Source organism: Pogona vitticeps, chromosome 8, assembly GCF_051106095.1.
Source record: "Pogona vitticeps strain Pit_001003342236 chromosome 8, PviZW2.1, whole genome shotgun sequence".
Taxonomy (NCBI): domain Eukaryota; kingdom Metazoa; phylum Chordata; class Lepidosauria; order Squamata; family Agamidae; genus Pogona; species Pogona vitticeps.
The window spans coordinates 26117428-26140961 of NC_135790.1; the positions used below are offsets into that span (position 1 = coordinate 26117428).

Consider the following 23534-nt stretch of genomic DNA (forward strand, 5'->3'; position numbering starts at 1 on the left):
TCAGACAAACGTGGGGGGCAACTGTTCAGAAGCTCAATCTGTCTTGTTGCGTGTATAATTGATCAGCTGCTGTGCTTCAATTGGCTCTGCCTTTTAAATTCTGTATTTTAATATAACTTGTTGCCTTTAATCAGATTTTCAGGGCAAAAAAGCAGGGTATAAATCTGACAAATAAGAAGTTACTACAACCATTTTTTCTAACCACGATTTGACTAGAACTGTGGTGTTGCCCCATAGTTCCACTGTAAGGATGTCATCCTTCCTCGTTTCATTCCCCTGAGAACAAGAAACCACAAAATGGATCTGCTTGCTTGTTCGACTCCTTCCCTGCCTTGATGCCATTCTCAGTGAGAGCTTTGGCATGAGTACAAAAGCTTTTTGTGCGGGTTAAATTGCATAAAGCAATTTAACAGCTTTGTGGCTTGTTGTGTTTTTTTAAATTAAAAGCATCAGATGGGTTGTTTGTGTTTCACTGATCAATCAACCTGTTTTCTGTATTCCTTGTATGTGTGTGCTTAGCTACTTAAAAGCAAAAGAGATTAGTTTTGTGCAGATACAATGTTTTTGTTCAAAATGTGTCTCCAGAAACCCTCAATAGTCCATCTTGACCTTCCAAGATGACCCATCTCATCAAGAACGAGCAATTTACTGAGATTTCTTTTCACAAACTTAACCCTTTCCACTGTACAAGTTGGAAACAGACCATTGTCAACACACAAGAGCCTCCTCTAAAGAACCCCTGGAATCTTAATTTGACCTTGGTTGTGAGAAAGTGTTAGATACACCCAGCCTCTGCTTCAGGCTATGGCCAAAATCCCATTGTTTAGCAGATTAAATTGCACTGGAGGAGACCCATTGATTAAATGAGAATTTAATGAGTGAGCTCCTCCATAAATTCAATTGATTCAAATGGACTTACTCTAATTGCAACTTTCAGTGTGGAAGTAACCCACAGTTAGAGTAAGCCCATTTAAATCAATGGAACTTATGTAGGTGTTGACTCACCAAATCCTCATTGATTCAGTGGGTCTACTCTACTGTAGCCTACTATGCCAAACAACACAATTTTGATCAATGACACTTCCCAGGATCCTCTGGGAAATAGGAAGGGCCGAAAGCATTGAAATTTACATGAAATTGTATTTATGTTTTCACATCTTCTCTCTGTTCATTGCTTTGCCAGAAGCCTATAGTGCCCCTACTGACTGAAGATGGAGGGAATTATTTGGACAATTAAACAGCAGACTAGAGGATGAGTTCTAGCTGAGAATCTTTTCTATGGCTTAAAAATTGTTTGGAAGCTGCGTAATGTGAAGACTGTACTGTTCAGAACACATCAGAGCATTTTTTGATCCCATACAGGGGAGCATATTTATGAAAATAGGAAATATTTGTAGCCTAGCATTGCTTTGCAGATCTGCGTGCAAGCCACTCAATACACAATTCACTGCTTTCACCAGGGCAGATCACAAGCATTTCAAACCATCATTGAGTTCATAGCTGTTCAGAGTTGTTATGGCCAATTCATTCCTTGGTGCCCGAGCTCCCGATAATGATATTCACACTAAGGCTCAGGATGGTAAACCTGCAGTTTTGCCACTGGGGCAATCCTGGAAGCCTTACCATCTTGATAGAACCTACAGGAACTTGTGCTCCATCAGCATAGCTTTTGAGAGCTTTTTCACCAGTGGTTCCTGACCTTGGGCCCCCAGATGTTCTTGAACTACAGCTCCTTGAAATCCTGGCCAGCACAGCTAGTGGTGAAGGCTTCTGGGAGTTTTAATTCAAGAACCACTGTTCTACACCATGATGATGCAACTGAGTAAGACTTTGTGTATGGTCCTGAAATTCTGAGATGAACAAGCTCTTCTTAGATTACCAAAACAAATTTTTTAAAAAATATATATGAAACCAGACATATTGGTATCTAATACAATAGATAGCTGTGCTCCAAGGTCTCAGAGTGAGGTTCTCAAATAGATGGAGGTCTTAGCCATCATCTACTGCAAATCACATTTTAAAAAGGAATTGCCAGGGATTAACGATGGTATTTAGTGGAGTTTGGTGATGCAGAGTTTTAGCCTTACCTTTACAAGAACCATGCATGGTGCCAAATCTATCTCAGAGATAGAGTTTAACATATCAGATAACTCCTGTAAAGGTCAAACTAAAATCAGGGGTAGATTCACCACCCCACTGAAGTCACCAGTCTCCGTTGCTGGGCCTCTTCTGTGTGCTTAAATCCTGACTTGTGGCCTTGTAAGAACCCAGTGTGAAAAACAACACCTCTTTAACTTTGTGAAGGGTTCACAGCATGGGCCATCAGACCCCCCACATCTTTTATTTCGAACCTACTCTTGATTTACTCTTTTTTCTTTTTTAAAAATTATGTCCTCCAGCCCTGTTGTGAGATGCTTCTCCCACATACACACTTCTATCCCATAATAAATCAATTTGTTTTGGTGTCCTTCACTACTTGCTTCCCTGCTTACATTTCTTTCTCTCCCCTCCTGCGCTCCTTCCCCTGTTTATGGGAATTTGCAATGTGAGAGCATCCTCATCATTTTCCTCCAATAACTCTCTGGCTTTAAAATCACATTTGGTTGCAACGACTGATATGTGAGCTATCCTAAATTCCTGATTATGTTTTAGCCTACAGTCACCCTCGTTGTCATCCATTGTCCCATGGAGACTGATGTCAACAACACATCCATCGTTCTCATCTGGAATGAGAAGAGATCAAATGGATTATAGCTTAGAGAAGGGCTTAGTAATAAAAGGTTTACAAAACTCTTGGGAGTCCACCTCTCTGATGAGGCATTGTGAAAAAAGCAGTTGCGTCTTCCTCCTATCATTCTCTCTTCTTCTCTTGGGCATTTAAACATCTTTTCAGCTCTACCTCATCCACCCACTGGGCTGTGCATCACCCACCCATTACCCACGGTTTGACATGACCTCAAGCTCACCCTCTCTTGAAGCCGTATCTGATCCACAACCTTCCAGATTCATTTCTCCTCTGCTTTGGTTCCCTCTTCAGATTCTGACATGTGTCAGCAGCCTGTCCGTCTTAGCCATCATCTACTGCAAATTTAATTTTAAATAGGAAGTGCCAGAGATTAACGATGATACTTAGTGGAGTTTGGTGATGCCGAGTTTTAGCCTTACCTTTACAAGAACCATCCATGGTGCCAAATCTATCTCAGAGATAGAGTTTAACATGTCAGATAACTCCTGTAAAGGTCAAACTAAAACCTGGGGTAGATTCACCACCTCATTCTTTTCAAATGAAGAATTTAGCATTTCTAGGAGCGAACCTTCTTCCTCTCTTAGCACAATGTTTGGGTTTCTGTGGAAGCTGGCTGGACAGCTCAGTGAGTTATCTGGCTGTGGAGCCAGAGGTTGGGAGTTTGATTCCCCCCACGGGGCCTCCTGGGAGAAGAGCCAGCCTGGGTGGCCTTGGGCCAGCTGCGCAGGAGTTCCCGGGCACCCCCAAAAGAAGGGAAAGGTAAAGTATTTCTCAGTATTCCTTATCTAGAAAATGCTGAAAAGGGTCTCCATGTCAGAACTGACTTAATGGCCCATGATGATGATTTGGATTTTTATCAGATTTAAACTCTTGAGTTGGAGGCACAGCTATCTGTCTTCAGCCTTTGCTCCTCATGACCACAGGCCCGTGAGGCATAAAGTATCCCACACAGCCCCGAACTTGGTGTGCTCCTCCAGAAGCTTAGGGTGTGAAGGAATCTTGCCAAATCTCATGCTCTTGCAATCACGACAGCCTGCCAAAAGTTGATCAACCCCATGAACTATTTTGTTGGTCTCCAGCATAAAGGTGAGCCTTTGAGGGGGTTTCTTTTCACCCAGGTCTCTACAAATTGTGCAAAATGGCTCTGAGCAAAACGAGATTCTTCTTTTGCATGTCGAGTAAAGCAGGCCCACGCAGCATGCGTTGAACAAAAAATGACTGACTGGCCAACAAGATGAAAGGAACCCATCCAGTGCCTCAGCCAGAAACTCCATGCAGATGGGAATCCTGAAGTGGTTGCAGCTGATAGACTCCTGTCCCCCATGCAAATGCTAACATTTGAAGTAAAAGGAGAAGAGCTGAAGTGGATTTTGTCCGTTGTGAAAAGGGGGCTCAGGTGGCCAAGGTGTGTCTGGGGGATTCTGGAAGCTGTTGTCTAAAGAAGAGAGTAGATTTTCCAAGCTTTTGCCTTGAAAGTGGCAGTTGAACCTGTTTAAAGTGGGAAATGTCCTTCTCTTCAAGTGAGAGCCTTCCGTCCAGTGACCTCATGGCACCACGGATGGTTCTCCTCCTCCATGCGCCATCCTGTGAAGTGGGTCAGGAGTCCAACTACCCCAGTGACTTTCATGGTTCAGTGGGGACTCAAAGCGAAATCAAACCCCAGTCCAACATTCTAAACACCACCCTGGTGATAATTATTGTCTCTCAGCTTAATGGCAGAGAATTAAATGAGATAAAACTTTTTCTTGCTCCAAGCTCTTGAAATTACTTGTGAAATAAATTGCCATATCTGTAATGACAAAGGTGTCCACCCAGGAAATCTGATGGCGCAGCTTGTGCTTCTCCCTCCCTGTCAGTTATTCAACATGTGGAATGGTAATGTTTATCTGCATTGTAGATTTATTGCTGGAGACTCCAGTTTTATGAATAATGTAGGAGTGGGAGACCTTTTCCCCACTTATTCATGTTCTGAATTTTGTGCAGGAAAATAATTCACCGCTCGCTGCACTTTTGTCTTCCTGTCCTTATAAACAAACCCCTTTGCATTGTTTATGGACGTACGCTTACTGGAACAGTATCACCAGCTCAAGTTAAATGCTCGGCACCCTCTGATTATAAAAAATGAACCCAGAACTGTCCCTGGACAATTTCAATCAAGATTATTGAGAAGGAAGGTGGACCACAAAGTGATATGAGTTTCGGTTTAATTCGCTGGAAATTAAATACCATTCATGCTCCATACCAATTGTGAATGAAAGCATTGCAAAATGAAATCTGAGGCTGAGGTGGTGACGTTGATAAAACTGCATCGTTCACTCATTGCTGGGTAATCACTCAGCTCTGAAAGTGAAGCTGGACAACTCTTTGGGGTTAGAGAGCTAATTTGCCTAATGTAGATATATGCAATTAATTGATGTAATAGCTACATTAATTGGCATCCTAGCCAATTAACTAGCAGGGTTGGTGACTAAGTGGAACCTCCTCATTTTAATGCAGTATATCCCTGTACATCCAGAGCAGGGAACCAAAAGGGAAATTCTTTTCCCTTACAGTGGGGTGGTGAATTTCCTACAAAGGTTTGGGGCCACTGCTGGAGACAGGAAACTGAGTTAGATGAATCTTTGCTCTGATCCACTACAGCTGTTTTTACATGGGTAAGAAAAACTGGGTGAGTCCGAAAGCTCAGCTGTGATTTGATACGTAGGACTGCCTTTTAATGGATCCATTGCATGTAGATTACAGATCACATGTTAGAGTGCAAAGGATACAAAAATCAGTTCCTAAATTTTTGCTGGTTCAAACACACTGACATCCTGGTTCTGTTCATCATACATCCACCAATGATTACCTTGGCATAAAAATGCACCTGTGCACAATTTCTATCCTTTCATCTCCTGTGAACCTCAAATCGTAAAAGGGAGAAGGGGACGACAGCGGACCTGGCTTTCTAAGCCAGTCTTACGATTTCTGCAAATTTTTCTCCTGCCACGAATTCCCTTTCTCCTCTCTTATATTCATCCTGCCTTGATCACCGCCGTGCCGAAGGGCTAAACCCAGAGCCAATGACTCCGCCGTCATGTCTGAACAACATTTCTGCCCAGGGCGTCCTCCTGCCTGTTGCAACACGGAGCCGACGTCATCCTGTAATTACACGAAAAAAACTGTTAGTGTTGCAAAAGGCACACCCTGCGCAGGGCAGGGCCCTTTGCTTCAAAAGCAGCTGTATTTGGAAATCAGCCTCTCTCATCCAGTGAAGGACTGTGTCCTGATGAGAAGGGGCTCACAATTCCTCCTGCCCCTCTTGCCCCAACATATTGACGGAAACAGATTTGGAGCCCCAAGTTTTAAAATGTGTAGGTTGGTGGGGGAAGGGAGAAAGATAGATTTTGAATCACTTTTCAGGGAATGCAGCAGTTAACATTCTGTGGTTATGTTGGCTGAGAGCTTCAGAGATCTGTATTTATTCTTATTCTTATTCTTATTCTTATTCTTATTCTTTTCCTACAACTTTTCTAAGCAGTGTGCACAATCTCCCATTTCTGATCACGTTGCTTTTCTCCTGATCCCACCTGTGTCTCTTCTCTGTTTTATGTCAGGTTGTAACAATCCATGTTTTCTTCCCACAAGGAGAGCTGAATCCAGTTTTTACACATCTTTTCTTCTTGTAAAAGTGGGAACGCCGGGGGGGTTTAGTCCCTGCTGAGTGGTCTCTTTCATTGTACGTTTGTGTCTTTTTGTGTTCCTGTATGTTTGTGCTTCTGTGAGCTGTTCTTGTTGTTGTTGTTCCAACTTATATACCACCCCATAGTAGTAGAGAACTCTCTGGGTGGTTAAGAACACAATTATGCAAACAGCAATGTGCCCCCCCCCAGCAAGCTGGGTGCTTCTTTTACCAGCCTTGGAATGACAGAAGGTTGAGCCTACTACCTGAATCTATTGGGACTGAACTCAGATAATGAGCAGAAGTTTGGCTGCAATTGTTGTTTAGTCGTTAAGTCGTGTCCGACTCTTTGTGACCCCATGGACCAGAGCGCGCCAGACCCTCCTGTCTTCCACGGCCTCCCGGAGTTGGGTCAAATTCATCTTGGTCGCTACGATGACTCTGTCCAACCATCTCGCCGTTGGCTGCAGTCCTGCAGTTTATTTTATTTATTTATTTATTCATTTGTTCGATTTCTATCCCGCCCATCTGGTATATTCTACCACTCTGGGCGGCTTACAGAATATCAAAATAATTAAAAAACATAAAAACATTAGCATACAACAATAACAAATAGTGCAGGAATAAATAAATAATAAATAGCAAAGCAAAAGAAATCAGTATTTGACAGGAGAGAAGGCCTGGATGTACATCCATGTTTTCAGCTGGCATTTGAAAGTACCCAGCGTAGGGGCCTCACGAATCTCCAGAGGAAGGTTGTTCCAAAGGCGAGGAGCCACCGCTGAGAAGGCCCGACTTCGAGTCCATTCCCTCTGGGCCTCCTTCGGCGTCAGGATCCTCAGCTTCACCTCCTGACTCGTGCGGGTGATCCGAATAGATCTTGGTGGGAGCAGGCACTCCGCCAAGTGTCGAGGTCCTAAACCGTTTAGGGCCTTATAGTTTAATCACTGCCCCACAGGGGGACAATCATTTGACCCACTCTGACTGCTGTTTCAAAGTGGGGCTTCTCCCAAACTCATGCTGGCTACTCCTGTGAGACTCCCAGGCTCTGTGGGTCTAGCCAAGCTGCCTAAGAGACGGGGCGCCTTGATGAATGCCAGGGCAGGCTTTGTGCCGTGTGATCTCATGGCTTCCTTCCTCTCCTTCCTACAGACTGAACTCTCCCTCCAGAAGGAGCAGCTGCAGCTCAAGATCATAGAGCTGGAAGATGAAGTGGATAAATGGCACAAGGAGAGAGATCGCATCAAGGTGAGAATGGCATGCTCTTCCTCCTTTCCCCCTCTTCCAGAATCCTCTCCAGTCCTTCACCTTCTATAATGGTGTTTCTTTCTTCCCCCTTGGGCGCACCTGCGTCCTTCTGCCTTCCTCTTTCTGACCCTCTCCTTCTGTTCTCCCGTGTGGTTCTTTCAAGGGCTTACTCTCACCCTCTTTGCCTTTTGGCCTCCGGCTCGGTTTCCTTTTAGAGTATCTCTTCCTCTGGGCCTGATCAACCTCGTGAATTGGGGAAAAAAACAGGGGCCGCGTCGCGGAGCTGGCAAGAAGCCCAGAATGCACAAGCGGGTCTCACACTCCGGGGACGACTCGAAGCGTTCATTTGGTGTGTTGGTTTTGCCAAAGATTTTGCTTTATCTCACCTGCCAGAGCTCAGCCCTGAATATCTGAGGGAGGTTGTTGCAAAAAAACAAAAACAAAAAACAAAAACCTGAAGCACAACAGAACATGCAAAGGCTGCTCTCTTTTTTCACTTCACAGAGAAAACACCTGAGTATGTAGGGACCTCCACGTGCATCAGTTTGTCCAATCACTAAATTCTTTACACTTTGTAAAGTCAATCACAATTCAAGTTCATGGAACAGCTTGCTTTCAACACCCTCTTCTTTCAATACACTCTTATCTCTGATCAGTGACCGGAGATAGCAGCAGCATAAATTGCTGGCCAGTTGGTTTTGAACCCCTGGAGATCATATCCGACTTGGTAGTCGGAATTCCCGTGCCCTGCAATACAATATGTAGCTTCAAACATAGCCCTTGTGTCCGGGTGTCCAGAATGTGGGTAACCATGTTGAAATTACCAGCTCCCCCCTGTTCCAACATGCCTTTCCAAGAATTGCTGAACGGTTCAATGGTTTTAAGTCTTTGGCTGCAGAGCCAGAGGTTGGGAGTTCGATTCCCCCGCTGGGCCTCCTTGACAGAAGCTGGACTTAATGATCCAGAGGGTCCCTTCCAGCTCTGCCGTTCTAAGACTCTAAAAGACATAGTAAGATCAGTGCAGCATTTGCTGGGCTCACTGTATGTATGAATGTGTATGAAGTTATTAGTTTACAACCTTGTATATAGAAAACCAGTATGTGAGAGAATATGGCCCTGTTTTATTTATTTATTTATTTATTTATTTATTTATTTATTTATTTATTTATTTATTTATTTATTTATTTATTTATTTATTTATTTATTTAATTTATATGCCGCCTACACTACCCAAAGGTCTCTGGGCGGCTTACAGCATTTTAGGTTATTATGACCTATTATGAGCTTTTATTTCTGCGTTCATTTCTTTGCAGGTTGTAAAGCGGTTTTTGCAGTTAGATCTTTCTGCAAAAAAACACTCATTTGTCCCCTTTCTCTCTGTGTGTGTCTGTAGAACTTCACAACCAACGAGAAAGCTACCGTGGACCAGCATTTTAAAGAGCTGATCCGTGACCTGGAGAAGCAACGGGAGGAAGTGAAGGCTGGCTTGGACCACAGAGAGAAGGTCGCTGTGGAGAACATCAAGGAGATTGTGGAAGAGCTAGAAGACAGGGCCAAGCTGCTGCAGGAGGACAAAGAGACGAGGGACCAGATTGGCCAGATCAGTGACTCGGTGCTCTTCCTGCAGGTGAGTAAGTGGCGGTGCTTATACCCTTACCCCCAGAGCCTTGGATAAGGTGATCAGAGGGCAAAGCCGCTGCATAATCGCAAGCTTATTTATTACCAGAGTCATCTCCATGTGTGTCATGGATCTACTTAGTAGTCAGCATATTGCCAATATACGTATATGTCTGTGACTCCAACAAAATGTCTTAACTGTTAGAGCAGTACAACAATGGATCCCAGGACCTTGGGAGGTGCTGAGGGCTCCAGACATTCAGGAAAGAAATTGGACCACTGTCTGTCAGATCTGCTTTGATTTAGATTCCTGCCTTGAGCAGGGGGTCAGACTCGATGTCCTTAGAGGCCCCTTCCAACTCCATGATTCTATGATTCTATAAAAAGCTAAAATTTTTGACCTGGTACGTTATGCCAATGGGATGGTTATGCTTACACTTATATGAATAATTTCTTCTACCAGCAACGAGGAAGAAAGAAGCTTCCACAGTATTGCCCTCAGCCAAACTCTAGATGTTCTGCTTAATCTTCTCAAGAACTCCCCAGCGACTCACCACATGCCTTAAAGTGTATTTTCATTACCGTCATGTTAATTAACTTGCACCCACTGTCTTTCCCATTTTGAACTGTGTTCCTGTTCAGAGAATGAAAAAAAAATTAGAAAGCACTTGTGGAACCAAAGAATGGAAGAGACACTCATCAGGAATATGGTGGAGCAATCTTTGTTATTAAAATGTCCAGCACATTTTTGGACTGTTAATGTCTGCCGAAAGGGCCCCTGGTAATGATCATTAAGTATTTCCTTTGTCCTCAAGTAGTCCTGGAGACCCCTTTGAAGAGCAATTTCTGTGGAGTGAACCTTTAACTGCCGGAGAAGAAATAAAAATGTTAACAGGGGGGAAATGAATTGGAGATTCTAATAATGAAGGCTACGCAATAATATCTTGAGACATGTTATGTTCCACATGCATGTTTACATGGTGCTTTCTTTTTGTCTCCCTGCTGTTGCTGTTGCTGTTATTACAATTGCTATTATTATTTATTCCACCTGGCAGGAGTTTGGTGCTATGATGCGGAGCTATACCATCCCTCCATCTCTGCCTACCTACAGCATTCTGCTTGAAGGGGAGAACATGAGCCCAGCCATGGGACTACTTAGAGATGATCTCCTGAACGTATGCATGAGACATGTCGAGAAGATCTGCAAGGCAGACCTGAGCAGGAACTTCATTGAGAGGAACCATATGGAGAATGGTAGGTGGAACCAAGAGAAGGCCCACCTCCCTGTCCTTAAATGTCACCTCCTCATTGGATTTGGTTCACAACCAAATTCACAATTTCCTGCATCACATCTGAGAAAGACCCTTTGTTGATTTACTTCTAAGGCTCCTCTCCTTCCTTTAACCTATGTTGTCCCAAATGGTCAAATATCTCTTAAGGACCATCAATCTTCCATGTCAATCTTTCCATACACTTGAATTCCCAACTTTATGCTTCCCTAGCCCACATTCTGAGCTACTGTGGATGGTTATACAGAAGGAGGTTTTCTTTGGCATCACCTCCCCAAGGATTTATTTATTGTTATTTATTTTATGGATTTGCATCTGGGACTTTTTGCAGATGTGCGGTCTACTTCCTCAAATGCTTAAAGAGCAATCATGGAAGATTTCTCACTGGGAGAGTTGATTGGCCTCCAGATTCCAGAATTCTTTTAATTCTACCCTCGCTGGAGGGTTGTGCAGGTTCTGGTGCAGAAAAGTGAACTTTCTGAAGATAAGAAATGGGCTAGATATCCATGAAAGCTCTTAACGCGGCGCGTTGCTTTTATTTTAATTATTTTCCTCCCACTTCTGCAATACGTCACTGCTGCCTGGGTTGGAAAACAGCTCAAGGGAAGTTGGAGACTTCACGAAACCACCCACTGTGTTCCTAAGAGGGTAGGAGAGGCCTTTTGGTTTAAAAGAGAGAATTTGTGATGAGCATCAAAGGGCTGCCATGGGGTGTTGTGCTATCTCACCAAGGCCCTGGGGGTCGTGATTCTCCCACATAGGCTGTCATGTGTATATATGGATGTACACTGAAGAATATGAAAGCATCATCTTGCCCATGCCTTCAGTGCTTCTCTGCAAACTGGAGATGAGACTTTGCCACAAGGAGCAAAAGCAAAACAATAATTCTGGCAGCAACCAACCATGAGAACAACAACGAGGCCTTCCTAGCTCATCAGTTGTGGTCCTTGGGATGCAATGTGTGTGTCGTTCAGGTCACGGGACTGGCAAGGATGGGGCAAAAAGACGGCTCCCCATCGCCTTTCCATTTGCGAACGGAAGATGAAGTTGTGGAGAGATTTCTATAACAGAACAAAGCCTTTGATGTGGCTCTCGATTAAGGTGGAAACCCCAGATCCTTATCATTTCATTAAGATCTTATCCAACATACCGGTTTATTTCTTGGCTTAGACATCTTGGTAAGCTTCAAATGCGTTGAAAAGCCGCAGACATGTTGGGACACTTGAGTGCGATAACCAGATGATGGGAAGAAACGGAGCAAACAGGGAAGAAGGGCAGACGCATTGCTGAATAAGATATGCCTTAGTTTCCTCTGCCAGGATTTCTGCGTCTCCAGAGCTTAAAACAGGAATAGAGTCAGACGCTAGTTTCTTCCTACATACGAATCCACCACCACCACCCCACTGGCGAACTATGGTCTGTTAAAGTGTGGTTTCATGGCAGGAAAGGTTGCCATTTGGACCTCACGTGGGGAGGTACAACGTGATCAGTTTCCCTATGATCATGCGGCTTGTGGGGATTTGTGCTCAACCTGACCTTGATCTCTACCCAAGCTGGATCTTTTTGGTCCAGCTGTAGGGCCTTCTCCTTTTGGAGGCTGGATTGGAGCAATTCCTTGGCAGACAGAATGGTTGCTTTAAGGGCTCTCACTCTCTGGAGGATTTGAAACCTTCCCATTGGCTGATTGCACCCCTGCCTAGGTGCAGGATGGAAATCTTTCCGATATTCCCACCGTGCCTGTATGTTATCCTTCCCAACATCCCCAGTGATTAGCAACAACTTAATTCAGAGGAATAGGACACTAGTGGCTTCTACCAAGAAAGAGAATGTGGATACTCTGTTCACAAATTTCCTTAATCACATCCACAGTTACTTGACTCAAGGTGACTGCAGCAGCAATAGCTCTGGATGTTGCTTTAGACTTTAGATCCATTCCCGACCTTCTCTGAGTTGTGACCCCTTTGATATTAGCCGAGCAACCTGCGTACCTCCCCATGTTTGCTTTAAAAGGCAATTTTAATGACATAAAACCATCCCTTCTCTGAAAGTAGAGGCTTCTTTCTCCCCTCAGGGGCCTGTTTCTCATACATCCACATGCACGTTAAGTTTAATATCCCACTCTGAAAGGTCAAGGAAGAAATTATTTAAGGAGGGGCACAACACATATAGGATGACCTGCGGCCCCAAAGAAAACACAGCCCCCAGGTTGGGAAACACTACTTTAGAACAATTATTTAAGAGAAAATGTCATTTTAAGTAGGTGTAGCTTTCCATGATCTAGAATCCAGTGATTTAGTATTTCTGGTGTACTGGACAGACAATTATCTTGGCCAAGACTTCAGCCACTTCCTTTCAACCCTCAGCTAAGCTTCTGAAAACCACCAAGTTCTCTATCTTTTTAGGAAGTCCCATACCCTGCTTGGGAAAAGGAAATGTGCGTCTCTAACCCAAGCCTTCCCCTGCTTTCTCTGTAATTGATGTCTTATTTTGAGAGAGCTGCGATACTATTTTCACAGCTGGTCACGTTCATGGGCAGCTGCAAAGAGTGTTACTAAGTGGTCGCTTCCTTCAAGATGAGTCGGAACAGCAGAAGTAATGCATGAGTATAGGTTCTCTGCTGGGATAATAATCATTGTTGGCAGGTGGCCATAAAGTATAGGTTAGCTCATCAAATGGTGGCTTCTGTTAAGCATGGCTTACTCCCAATCAGCAGGACTTCTGTGTGGGGGACTTATTAGACCACATAGGATACAATCTTGTAGACACCTACAATTGAACAGCTGATCTGTTCTGGCTTCCCTGGTTTGATGACAGATCCCATGATGGCAGCCGTAGAAAATAGAGACCTTGGCTTCTCTTCATATTCAGCTGGGCACATTCTTCCCACCCAGTCCAAAGACCTTGACCAAAGCATTCTCTGTTTCTTCTTCCCCCAATGGACCATCCCAACTGTAAACTTTAGACATCTACATGCGGATGGAATTTCATCTTGGCTTAAGAACACAAGAGTTCCTATGGTGGATCGAGTCAACATTCAGTCTAGCTCTCAATGTTGTTTCCCAAGAGGGCTAGTTAGATAAAGAAGAAACGCTGACAAATCAGGGCATGTATATAATTGCTGCCCTTTCTTCTTCTTCTTTGAACATCAGATGCCCTGAGGTATATTGCCTCTTAAATGGGAGCCCCTTAGTTAGCTGTCACAGCTGATGTCTGTTTGCTCAGGCAGACTTTGATCCATCCGTGTCTTCTTGCATGTCAAATGCTTGTTGTTGTTTAGTCATTCAGTCGTGTCCGACTCTTTGTCACCCCACGGACCAGAGCACGCCAGGCCCTCCTGTCTTCCACTGCCTCCTGGAGTTGGGTCAAATTCATGCTGGTCGCTTCAATGACCCTGTCCAACCATCTCATCCTCTGTCGTCCCCTTTTCCTCTTGCCTTCACACTTTCCTAACATCAGGGTTCTTTTCCAGGGAGTCCTCACTTCTTATGAGATGGCCAAAGTATTGGAGCCTCAGCTTCAGGATCTGTCCTTCCAGTGAGCACTCAGGGTTGATTTCCTTCAGAATGGATAGGTTTGTTCTCCTTGCAGTCCAGGGGACTCTCAAGGGTCTCTCCTCCAGCACCACAATTCAAAAGCATCAATTCTTCAGCGTTCAGCCTTCTTTATGGTCCGGCTCTCTTCAGGATATTAGCAGGAGCCACTTCTGTATGAACAGTGAGATTTAATTAGATTGTTTAACCAAGCCCCACTGCTCCCAAGAGGCTCACACTAGTTCATTTGCTGTTGCTACTTTAGCTGTACCCTTAGTCTGAATTGTAAAGGAGCTGACTAAGGTGCTGAACCTACCTTTGGAAGAGGGTTCAGAACCTTGCATGCTTCCTGTAAAGTTTGGAGAAAAATCCAGAGTGGCTCCATCTCCTGACTGGCACCAGAACTACCATCCTTTATTCTAGAGCTCTGACGACCACGTTCAAACAAGCAGTTATTTCCATGGTCTTGTCCTTATCCCATTGTAAACATGCAGATATGTATCCCCAGTTCAAGTTGCACCCAAAATAACCTTGTGGGGATTTGTCTTTATAACCTAGACCAGGAATGGGTAAAATGCAGTCTTCTTCATACTGATGGACTATGATCAGCCTTAACCAGCATTGCCAATGGTGATGATTTATGGGAGCTGCAGGCCAACAATATCAGGCCACTTCTGGTCATGACCGATGTCCTCTGACCTGGTGCCCTCTGTGGTTTCTGGAGGTGGTGGCAGGTGTAGTCCAGTACACTGGAAAGATGCCAGGTTAGGAGAAGCTGGTCTAGAAGTCCCACACCATCATTCTGTGCTTTCACAATGGAGTCCTTACAACTTTTATTTCCCTCTCATACTCATGTGGTGACCGGTGCTTTTTCTCCCCACTTTTGTTTCTTTTCAGGAGACCATCGTTTCATGATGAACAACTACAGTGACTGGAACCAGCCTGATAGCCTGAAGAGGTTTTCCATGTTCTTGACTCCAAAAGGTATGAAGCAGAGTTGAGTCAGAATGACACAGGTGGCAAAACGGTTGGCCTTTGACCCAAACTAGCCCACAAGTGTGAAAACTTTCATCGACAGTGAAAGATTTAATCTCACGATCTTGCCTATCTTGTTCTTCTGCATCAGAACAAGACGAGCAAGGATTGACATCCTTACATTCATGCAGCTGCTGTCCCGTTTCCCAATTATCACACATTGAGCTGAAGTGGAAAAAAGTTCCAGTGTGGCTAGGACTTGAGCCTTTAATAAGTGTGAAGGAGAAATTCGGTTGGTTCAAAAGGCTGATGCAAAATAACCTAGTTTCTTTCACTTTTAAATCAATATGCAGAGGAAAACTGAGTTATCCTTAAACATTTACACGAATCTAACTTTGCAACAGACATCTCCAATGTATTTTTTTAAAAAATGCATGCGAAATGTTTGTAGTGCAAAAACCAGAACTTGGAAAAGTTAATTCTGAGATTTGATCCAGTCTCACCTTTGGTCCAACACTAGGATGGTGTGGGTCGTGATGGTTTGAGGTTGGAAAGTTGGTGAGCTGGGATAAAACAGCTCCCATCCACACCTTGGTCAAAGGCGGGGCAGGGGAGCTTGTAAAGAGAGATGACATCTGGTACGATGACCATGTGGACACCCCATAAATCTGATCCTATAGGGGAGTGGAAAGGATTGGACTAAGCTGCAGTGGGGCCCAATAAGAGCAAGGGCTGTAAGAGAAGAATGAAAGCAATGTTGCAGCCACTTGAACATTTAACAAGATGGTCATTTTTAAAATTAACTTGCTGATTTCCAATCAAGCGGTGAATTGAAAGAATCTTCTCATTACTAGGTGCATTTTGTTCTAGTGCAGAAATGAAGAAGCCTGCCCTTCCTGATCTCTCTGGAGGACGGTTGTGGTGCAAAGACCAGGCTATACATACTTTAAATAGACACTTGCATTTCTTTGGAAATTTCCATTTCCTTCCATTCTCCGCCAAGGAGCATCTTAACCTGCTCACAGCCTCTCTTTCCCACGGCCCGAGTCTCAAGAGGCCCAAGATATATTAGATGGGAGATAATAGATCCGAGACATGAACCATGAGTGGGCAAATGAATGTAACTAACAGCCACTCAGGGGGAGTTTTGGCCCATTCAGCTCAAAACTCCCTCTGGCACAATAAGAGCGAGGGAGAGAACATTTTGTTCACATCCTCTGCGGACCGAGCGCCTTCCTTGCTTAGTCAAGTCAGTTATCTTATTCTTGGCCTCCCACCTGGTAGCTGAGGGATTGTTTTGATGTAGCGTGAGGTGGGTCCTCAACCTGTCTCCTTTGATGGATGCCAAGTCATTTCCAAACTGGATTCCCTTGTTCTAGGTGGCAACTACAACTCCAGAGCGTGGGAATTTTCTGCCATGCAGACTGCTGCAGAGGAGTCGCTGACGACAGCTAACTCGGCGTTCTCCTTGAAAGGTACGCTCAGCAACTTTGGTTGGAAAGAGGGATGCCTCGTTGTTCCACCTCATCCCAACCATTTCTTTTTACCACCTTGATCCTGTTCCTACGTCTGGGGTCCCTGCTCAGTTGCAGAGCATCTGATGTATTTGCAGAAGGCCCCTTTTCCACATTTTGCCATTTTTTAAAAGTTAAGGATCTTCTGGAGAAGATCTCTCTGGGGTGGGGTGGAACAGCACGGGATCAGTGTCCAGCTTCAGAAAACAGGAACAGAGCTTGGAAAAATGGCCTCCTTTTCCCTGGAAGGGGGATTCCGGGAGGTTTGGCCCAAGTAACCCTTTCAAAGCTCTGATCTGGGCTGGATTTCTTTTTTTAAAAAAAGTCAATACGTACATGAGAAATTTACATCCAAAGAGCTGGAAGACCAGCATAATGAATAAGAAGTGTCCATAGCAAATCCAGCCAGTCATGTTCAGGCAGAGTTATTAATATAAAGAAAAGAAAAAACAGCCTGCCTAAATGAAAATGTAATTACATTTTCACTCGTGAATCAATTAGGGATACCTGTTGTTCTCTAGTAATGAGTATGGCTCAATTCTGCCTTGAACATTTTTGTCCCACAATATCACAAGAGGCTCAGCCGTTTCCTTGCTCAGTGATCTGTTCTGCTTGCTGTCTTTCTGTCCTTCTTCTCATGAAGTGTGTTGAGTTTGATGCTAGTTCCTTTTTTATAAATTCACACCCTTCTTAAATTGAAGGAAGCCTTGATCTTTAGAAGAAAAGACATGCTGTCACTTTGCTGTCTTCACGGTTGAGCGTTCCTGAAAAATAACATGCCTTGGTTTGTAGATCTCCGGATGCATTTCATCACAGATTATATGTGTTGGAACCCAGCACAGTGGAGGGGCACCAGATGCCCCAATACTGCCTTGACACATCCTTGAAACCCAGAGCATTAAAAAGTTACTTTTTGAATGCCAACTTCCAGAATCTTCCAGGGCATTTTTGGAGTTGGAGTCAAAAAAAGTAACTTTTCCAAGTTCAAGCCAAAGACTCTAAAATAATTAGTTTTTTTTTCTGATGGAACTCAAGTGAACAAGTGCTCAGACTAAGGACCGACCAATACATTGAAGAGCCCATGTGATCAGAAAGGGCAATCCTTAACTGGAAGTTGAGTCATGGCAACTGGACTTCTTTCTGGTTAGGCTGAAATGTTTCGCTACTCATCCAAGTAGCTTCTTCGGTCTATTTGGATGAGTAGCAAAATGTTTCAGTCAAACAGGAAAGAAGTCCATTTGCCATGACTCAACTTCCAGATAGCCACACTATCAGATGACTGAGAATCTTCACAGATATACAGCACTCCTTAAGTGCCCCAAATGTAGTCTGATCATTGCTACAGACATTTGATGCATTCCTGTGGTCTTCAGCTCAGCTGGCTTTGTGTTGGACTGGTCTTCAAGATGACGTCATAGGCTTTGTCTGAAAATCTGATCTCTTGGACACAAAACTCTTCTGGAATGAAGTCTCTGGAAGACATTCATCGCATGTAGTTTGGCCGTCTGCTGAGCCCTGCAGTACTCCTTAGGTTAATTCTTCCTCCAAATTCTGCTGAGAAGGGCAGGGATTCAAAGGGGCAGCCCCCCGTCTCCTTTCCATAAGCTCCTGTTAGGCTTGCTCAGGCAGTAAAGCCCAGTGGAGTGTCGGCACCTTCCAGGAGAGGTTGCTGGGCCCTCCATGAAACCCAATTGGGGAGCGGTATTCTTTCCATAGAATACCGCATTGGACCTTTGGGTTCAGGGATATACATTTGAGTGGTGTTTGTTTGTGTGTGAGATGAGAGAGAGATGAGATGAGCTTCAATCAGCAGCACCATTTGCCCTTTATGTTCTTCTACTGGTGCCGCTGTACTTTGGGATTCATTCATTCATTCCATCCATCAGTCATTCAAACTGTCACCCAACCTTTCCACCAAAGAGACTCAAGGCAGCTCACACCTTTTTTTAAAAAAATCAAGGACACCTACATAAATGAAAATTGAATGTGTTACAGTGGTGTCGAACTGTGGCCCTCCAGATGTTCTTGGACTTCAACTCCCAGAAGCCTTCACCGCCACCTCTGCTGGCCAGGATTTCTGGGAGTTGAAGGCCAAGAACATCTGGAGGGCCACAGTTCGACACCACTGTATATTAAATGTGTCAATTGCTAAATTGGCAGTCTTAAGCTAGCAGGACCAGCAGTCTGAAGCAAGTGTTAAGGCAACGTTTTAAGACCAGCTAGACATGGAGACTATAAGCAGGCTGGTCCTCCCTTCATGGCATGGAATTACAATGAAGGGGTTGCTTCTGTTCTCTAAAGGCATAGCAGTAGGAGCCATCCAGATGTTGAAATTCTCTAGTCCTCCTGAAGGTGAAGTCTAACTTTGGGGTTCACCTTTCACTTCCTTTTCATGAGCTTTTTTCATCTGATACAAACCATGAGACAAATCTTCATTTTCCAGCTGGAGCTGGTTAGTTTGAGAAAAGTGTAAACCTTCCATGTCCCATTCGTCCTCCACCTGTGTGATGCGTTCAGATGTTCATCTCAACTTGTGCAGACCAAGGAGCGGAAGGGTACACATGGACTTCATATGTGCTTTTGGGACAACATCTGAAAGAGGCAAGGGATGCAAGCCATATGAACTCTACACAGATAATAGACATGTACGCTCTGTCTGTGCTCTTGGGGAACTCTGCTTAATCAAAACTCTCCAGCAGAAGAGACAGAGCTTTCTCAAGTGAACTCCATGCTTTATGTCCAAAAGGGGTCCAGAATTTGTAGCTGCAGATGGGTGACCCTGCTCCCCTTTCTACACATTCAGATGACTGTCTGAAGGCCACAATGGAAGCACCACACAGTCTGAAGACCCTCTGCTCATGGGGGAGGCTGCAGACACCCGTCGCTCTGCGTTCTTGTGTTACCTCTTACCAAAAGTTACTTTCGTCTTCAGCAAAGATGAATTGCCACAAAATGCACTCCTAGGGTAGAGTAAACCAGACTGTGATGTGTGAAGAGGTCTATAAATATAAATCAGCCAGAAAGGGAAAGAAAGAGGTAGACAGAGAGGATGTAATTCGACCACCTACACAGCTCGGTGTGCTATAAAAATTCCCATCAAAAAGTTGTAAGTCTGTGTCAGCCAGTTATGGTAAAAATAGAAATTAAGTCTGTCATCTGATTAAAGAAGGCTTAAAAGATTGCTCATGCAAGGTTAAAATAAATTCATTGATAACTGGTTGATTAAATGTGCATATAATTTCTTATGAATATGAATAAGGGTTCTGAAGGAAGACACATACTTCCTTTATTTTGAGAGGACGATAATGATTTCAAGGATGTTGTCTGTCCGACTGATCGAGAACATTTTTTACATGACTGAAGAGGTTTAAAGGGCATTAGTGTAGCCAGCTAACTGATTACATCTGCAACCCCAGCTGCAGACATTTTTGCAGGATCAGGGAAGGATGTGCTCATTTTGGGACACTAGAACATTTGAGGAGAACTTGGCATCTGGTTTTTACAGTTGTGGAAGCCACAACACCGGGTAGGACTTGATCTCCGCTGTCTTCCTGATTTCTTTGGAGTTCTTATGACTTCCAATGATGCTTTCATCAAAGAAGCAGAAATGTATTTGATCTTTCTGCTTCCTATCAGTTCCCATCAGGAGAAGGGGCGTGTGTGCCTTGTGGTCTCCCCCAAGATTGGAATGGACGGATCCTGCTGATATGCCAAGGGTGGGATCCGTTGCTGTTCCCATGGTCTGCAGTCTTGGGATCAGGCCAGACACAAGTGAAAAATGGAGAAACACTGGCACAGCGTTCTACCCCTCCGCAAGTTAATGTCGCTTCTTCTATTTCCCAGTAGGCAATGGAACCAAGGTGCCTTATCAGTTCCCCTCAATTGGCCAGAGTTCACCCGGAGATTTCAGCAAGCAGTCTGATGGGAGCCTCTATACTAAGAATGGTACTTCAGGGCTCCTTCGAGTTCCTTTCTGCTCCCTCTCTCCTCCTTTTCTCTCTTTTCCCCTTGGGAGTGTACTCTTTCCAAATACCTCTGCCTGCCTTGGTGGTGTCTTGGGACTCCTGTGCCTTACTAACTCGGAGACAGATAAAATAATATGGATCTCCTACATTTAAATAAGGTATTTCTTGCTCTCTCCTTCTGGAATGCACTCGGCTGCATGCAATGGAGGCTGTTGTAGGAAGTAACCACAGGTGCCTTCTGTCTCCCCCAGCGTACCCCTCAATAGTGAGGCACCAAGCTGCTAAAGCACAGCCCCAGACATGGAAGTCTTCCAAGCAGAGCATGCTGGTAAGTTCTCGACATCTGCACTGACTTTCCATGCCTTCCATGAGAACAACTTCTAGGCTGTTTCTGAAATGTTGGAGAAGCATGGGAAGCTTGTGCTTGGAGTACGCAGCGAAGACCATTTCAGGCAGAAAAGAAAAGAAAATATTATAGGGACTCCATCTAACACAGTGGTTGCCAACCTTGGGTCCCCAGATGTTCTTGGGCTACAACTCCCAGAAATCTTCGCCAACGCAGCTACTGGTGGAGGCTTCTGGGAGTTTTAGTCCAATAACTTTTGGGGACCCAAGACTGGGAACCAGGGGTCAAGCAATAGGGTTGGGATGCTGTGGCTAGCTGTGTACTTAAGAGAAAGAGGAAAAAGAGAAAGAGAAGGAGAGAGAGAGAGAGAAGGAGAGGGAGAGAGAGCAGACCTGAGAGAAGAAGGAAGCGAAGTAATTTTGAACCAGATTAGTTAAGAGGGGAAAAACAAGAGGTAACCCCAGCCGTCTGTTTTCAACAGTAATGCCCTGTATAGGAACATAATCTTAGTGCAAACAGAGCCCCACTCTACTTTCAACAAAGTATACCTCCTGTCTCAGACCTCTTCTAGACTGGGTTCACAACTGGATGTTGCTAAGTCAATTCTGGCCTCCCAGGGCCAATCTAGATGGAATGGCTGTACAGTGGTGCCTCGCTTGATGACGTTAATCCGTTCCAGCAAAATCACTGTTAAACGAAATCGTCATCAAGCGAATTTTAAAAACCCATTGAAACGCATTGAAAACCCTTCAATGCATTCCAATGGGCTAAATACCTCATTGTAAAGCAAAGATCCTCCATAGGGTGGCCATTTTCCAGTGCCTGTTTAGTGAGGATTCTGTCCTAAAACACAGCGGGGAGCCATTTTGCACAGCAGGCAGCCATTTTAGAGCCGCCGATCAGCTGTTTGAAAATCATCATCTAGCGAAAAATCGGTCCCTGAAGCAGGGAACCGATCATCATGAAACAATTTTTTCCTATTAGAACATCGTTTTGTGATCACAAAAGTGATTGCAAGAACCTCATCGTCAAGTGGTTTCATTGTTTAATGAGGTAATCGTTAAGCGAGGCACCAATTGTATATTCTTGACAGCAGGCCACTGTAGGCAGAGCGGCTGCTGCTACTCTATGATTGAACTCTTTTCCTAGTGGGTCTTAATGAGAAGCAAACATCAAACAGGTTCTCCAGCAGATGGAACAACAGTGACAAGTGGAATATGTTTGTCACTCATTCTTACCCTGTTATGGCTCTTTTTTTAAAAAAAAATATGCATCACTCATGCATCCACAAGGGAGGAAAAGCTTAGAGCATGAGTACTTCGAGGACTTCGGGATTTTGAGAAAGTGATTAAAGAGGATCAGGGAAAGAGATAGTGGCTAAGCTCTATTGATGAGGGAGGATCTTGATTGTTAGTTGGTGATCCTTAAGGAAAAAGATAACACCAGAAATAATTAACCGCATGGCCTCTACAGAGACAGAATAAAGGTGGCTTGCGAACGGTGCCATGTTTGGATCTCAAGGGGAGTGGGGCAGTTTGGCTGACACTTTTTATAATAACAATCTAATAACTCTGATTCACTTGTGGCATGTGTGCATGAATGCCTCTGAACCTCTCCAGACTCCTCATGGTCTCTTTTCAGCCTACTTTCATCACCATCTCACCTGATAATGGCTGGTAGGGCTGACCACTAAAGAGAAGGAAGGACTCAATGATATGTTCCCCACCCACCCCCACTGCTGTCCTCTTTCTCCTTCTCCACTTTAGCTCCCTTATTAAGCTGCCCTCTTAGGAAAAAGCGCAAGAAGCTGTCTCATACTCAGCCCAGTCTGTTGGTCACCCTGACCTACTACGGTCTATGTGGACTTGCAGCAGTGATTTCATGATTTGGGGAGAAACGTCTTTTTAGCCCTACCTGGAGATGCCTGGCATTGAGCCTGGGATCTTCTTCATCCAACCCACGGGCTGCACCACTGAGATCCACAAACTTCCTAAAATTCCTACCATCGTATTCTTGGGTGGGTGGGACTGTGAGACTGGAGGGTTCAATGCCTATAGAGTGGTGAATATGAAAGTATTCATGTTGAGCCTTGAACAGCACAGGCTGTTCGGGAGATAGACTTCAGCACATCGGACAGCTCCTGCAAAAGGATGAGCTAAAACCCAGAGCTGAACTTTCCAGAGCCTTCAGCTTCCAGTGGGTTAGAAATCTCCCATCCAGGTGCTAAATGGATCAACCTCCCATGTCCCAGTGGGCTTGGGTATATTCAGGATAGCATGTGTGTGTGTTGGCAAACCAATCTTCAGGCTATCATGCTTTTACCAGGGCCATTTTTTTACCTAGATTGAGTATGGCAGCCGTACATCTTATTTTATGGAGGACATTTCTCAGTTGAAAGCCCCATCCAGTTCATATTGTGTTTAAAGAAATGCCTAGAGTAGGTACGGTGGCCATGCACCCTCTTTTATGGAGGACAGTTCTTTGTGTGACCCGTGTCATCTTTTTTCCATTAGAAGAGCATGTAGGAAACGTCCTACCTAAATGTGACCGTATTGTCCGGGAGAATATGGGAGGTGGAGTTCAAGGAAGTAACTTCTCCAAGCTCTGGTCCATAGCCAAGAGGGCTGTGCAGTCCTTAAACTG

General features: G+C 44.4%; 1 protein-coding gene across 1 annotated transcript in view; it reads left to right on the plus strand.

Annotated features, from left to right (window-relative positions):
- TRIM29 (tripartite motif containing 29) overlaps positions 1-23534 on the plus strand; it is a 41890-nt gene that overhangs the window by 13064 nt on the left and 5292 nt on the right. Inside the window, exons 2-8 of the mRNA XM_078379652.1 lie at positions 7560-7655; positions 9049-9282; positions 10328-10526; positions 10812-10814; positions 14989-15075; positions 16446-16541; positions 20797-20873. Of these exons, the coding sequence (XP_078235778.1) occupies positions 7560-7655; positions 9049-9282; positions 10328-10526; positions 10812-10814; positions 14989-15075; positions 16446-16541; positions 20797-20873 (792 nt within the window). The remainder of the gene's footprint in view (positions 1-7559; positions 7656-9048; positions 9283-10327; positions 10527-10811; positions 10815-14988; positions 15076-16445; positions 16542-20796; positions 20874-23534) is intronic.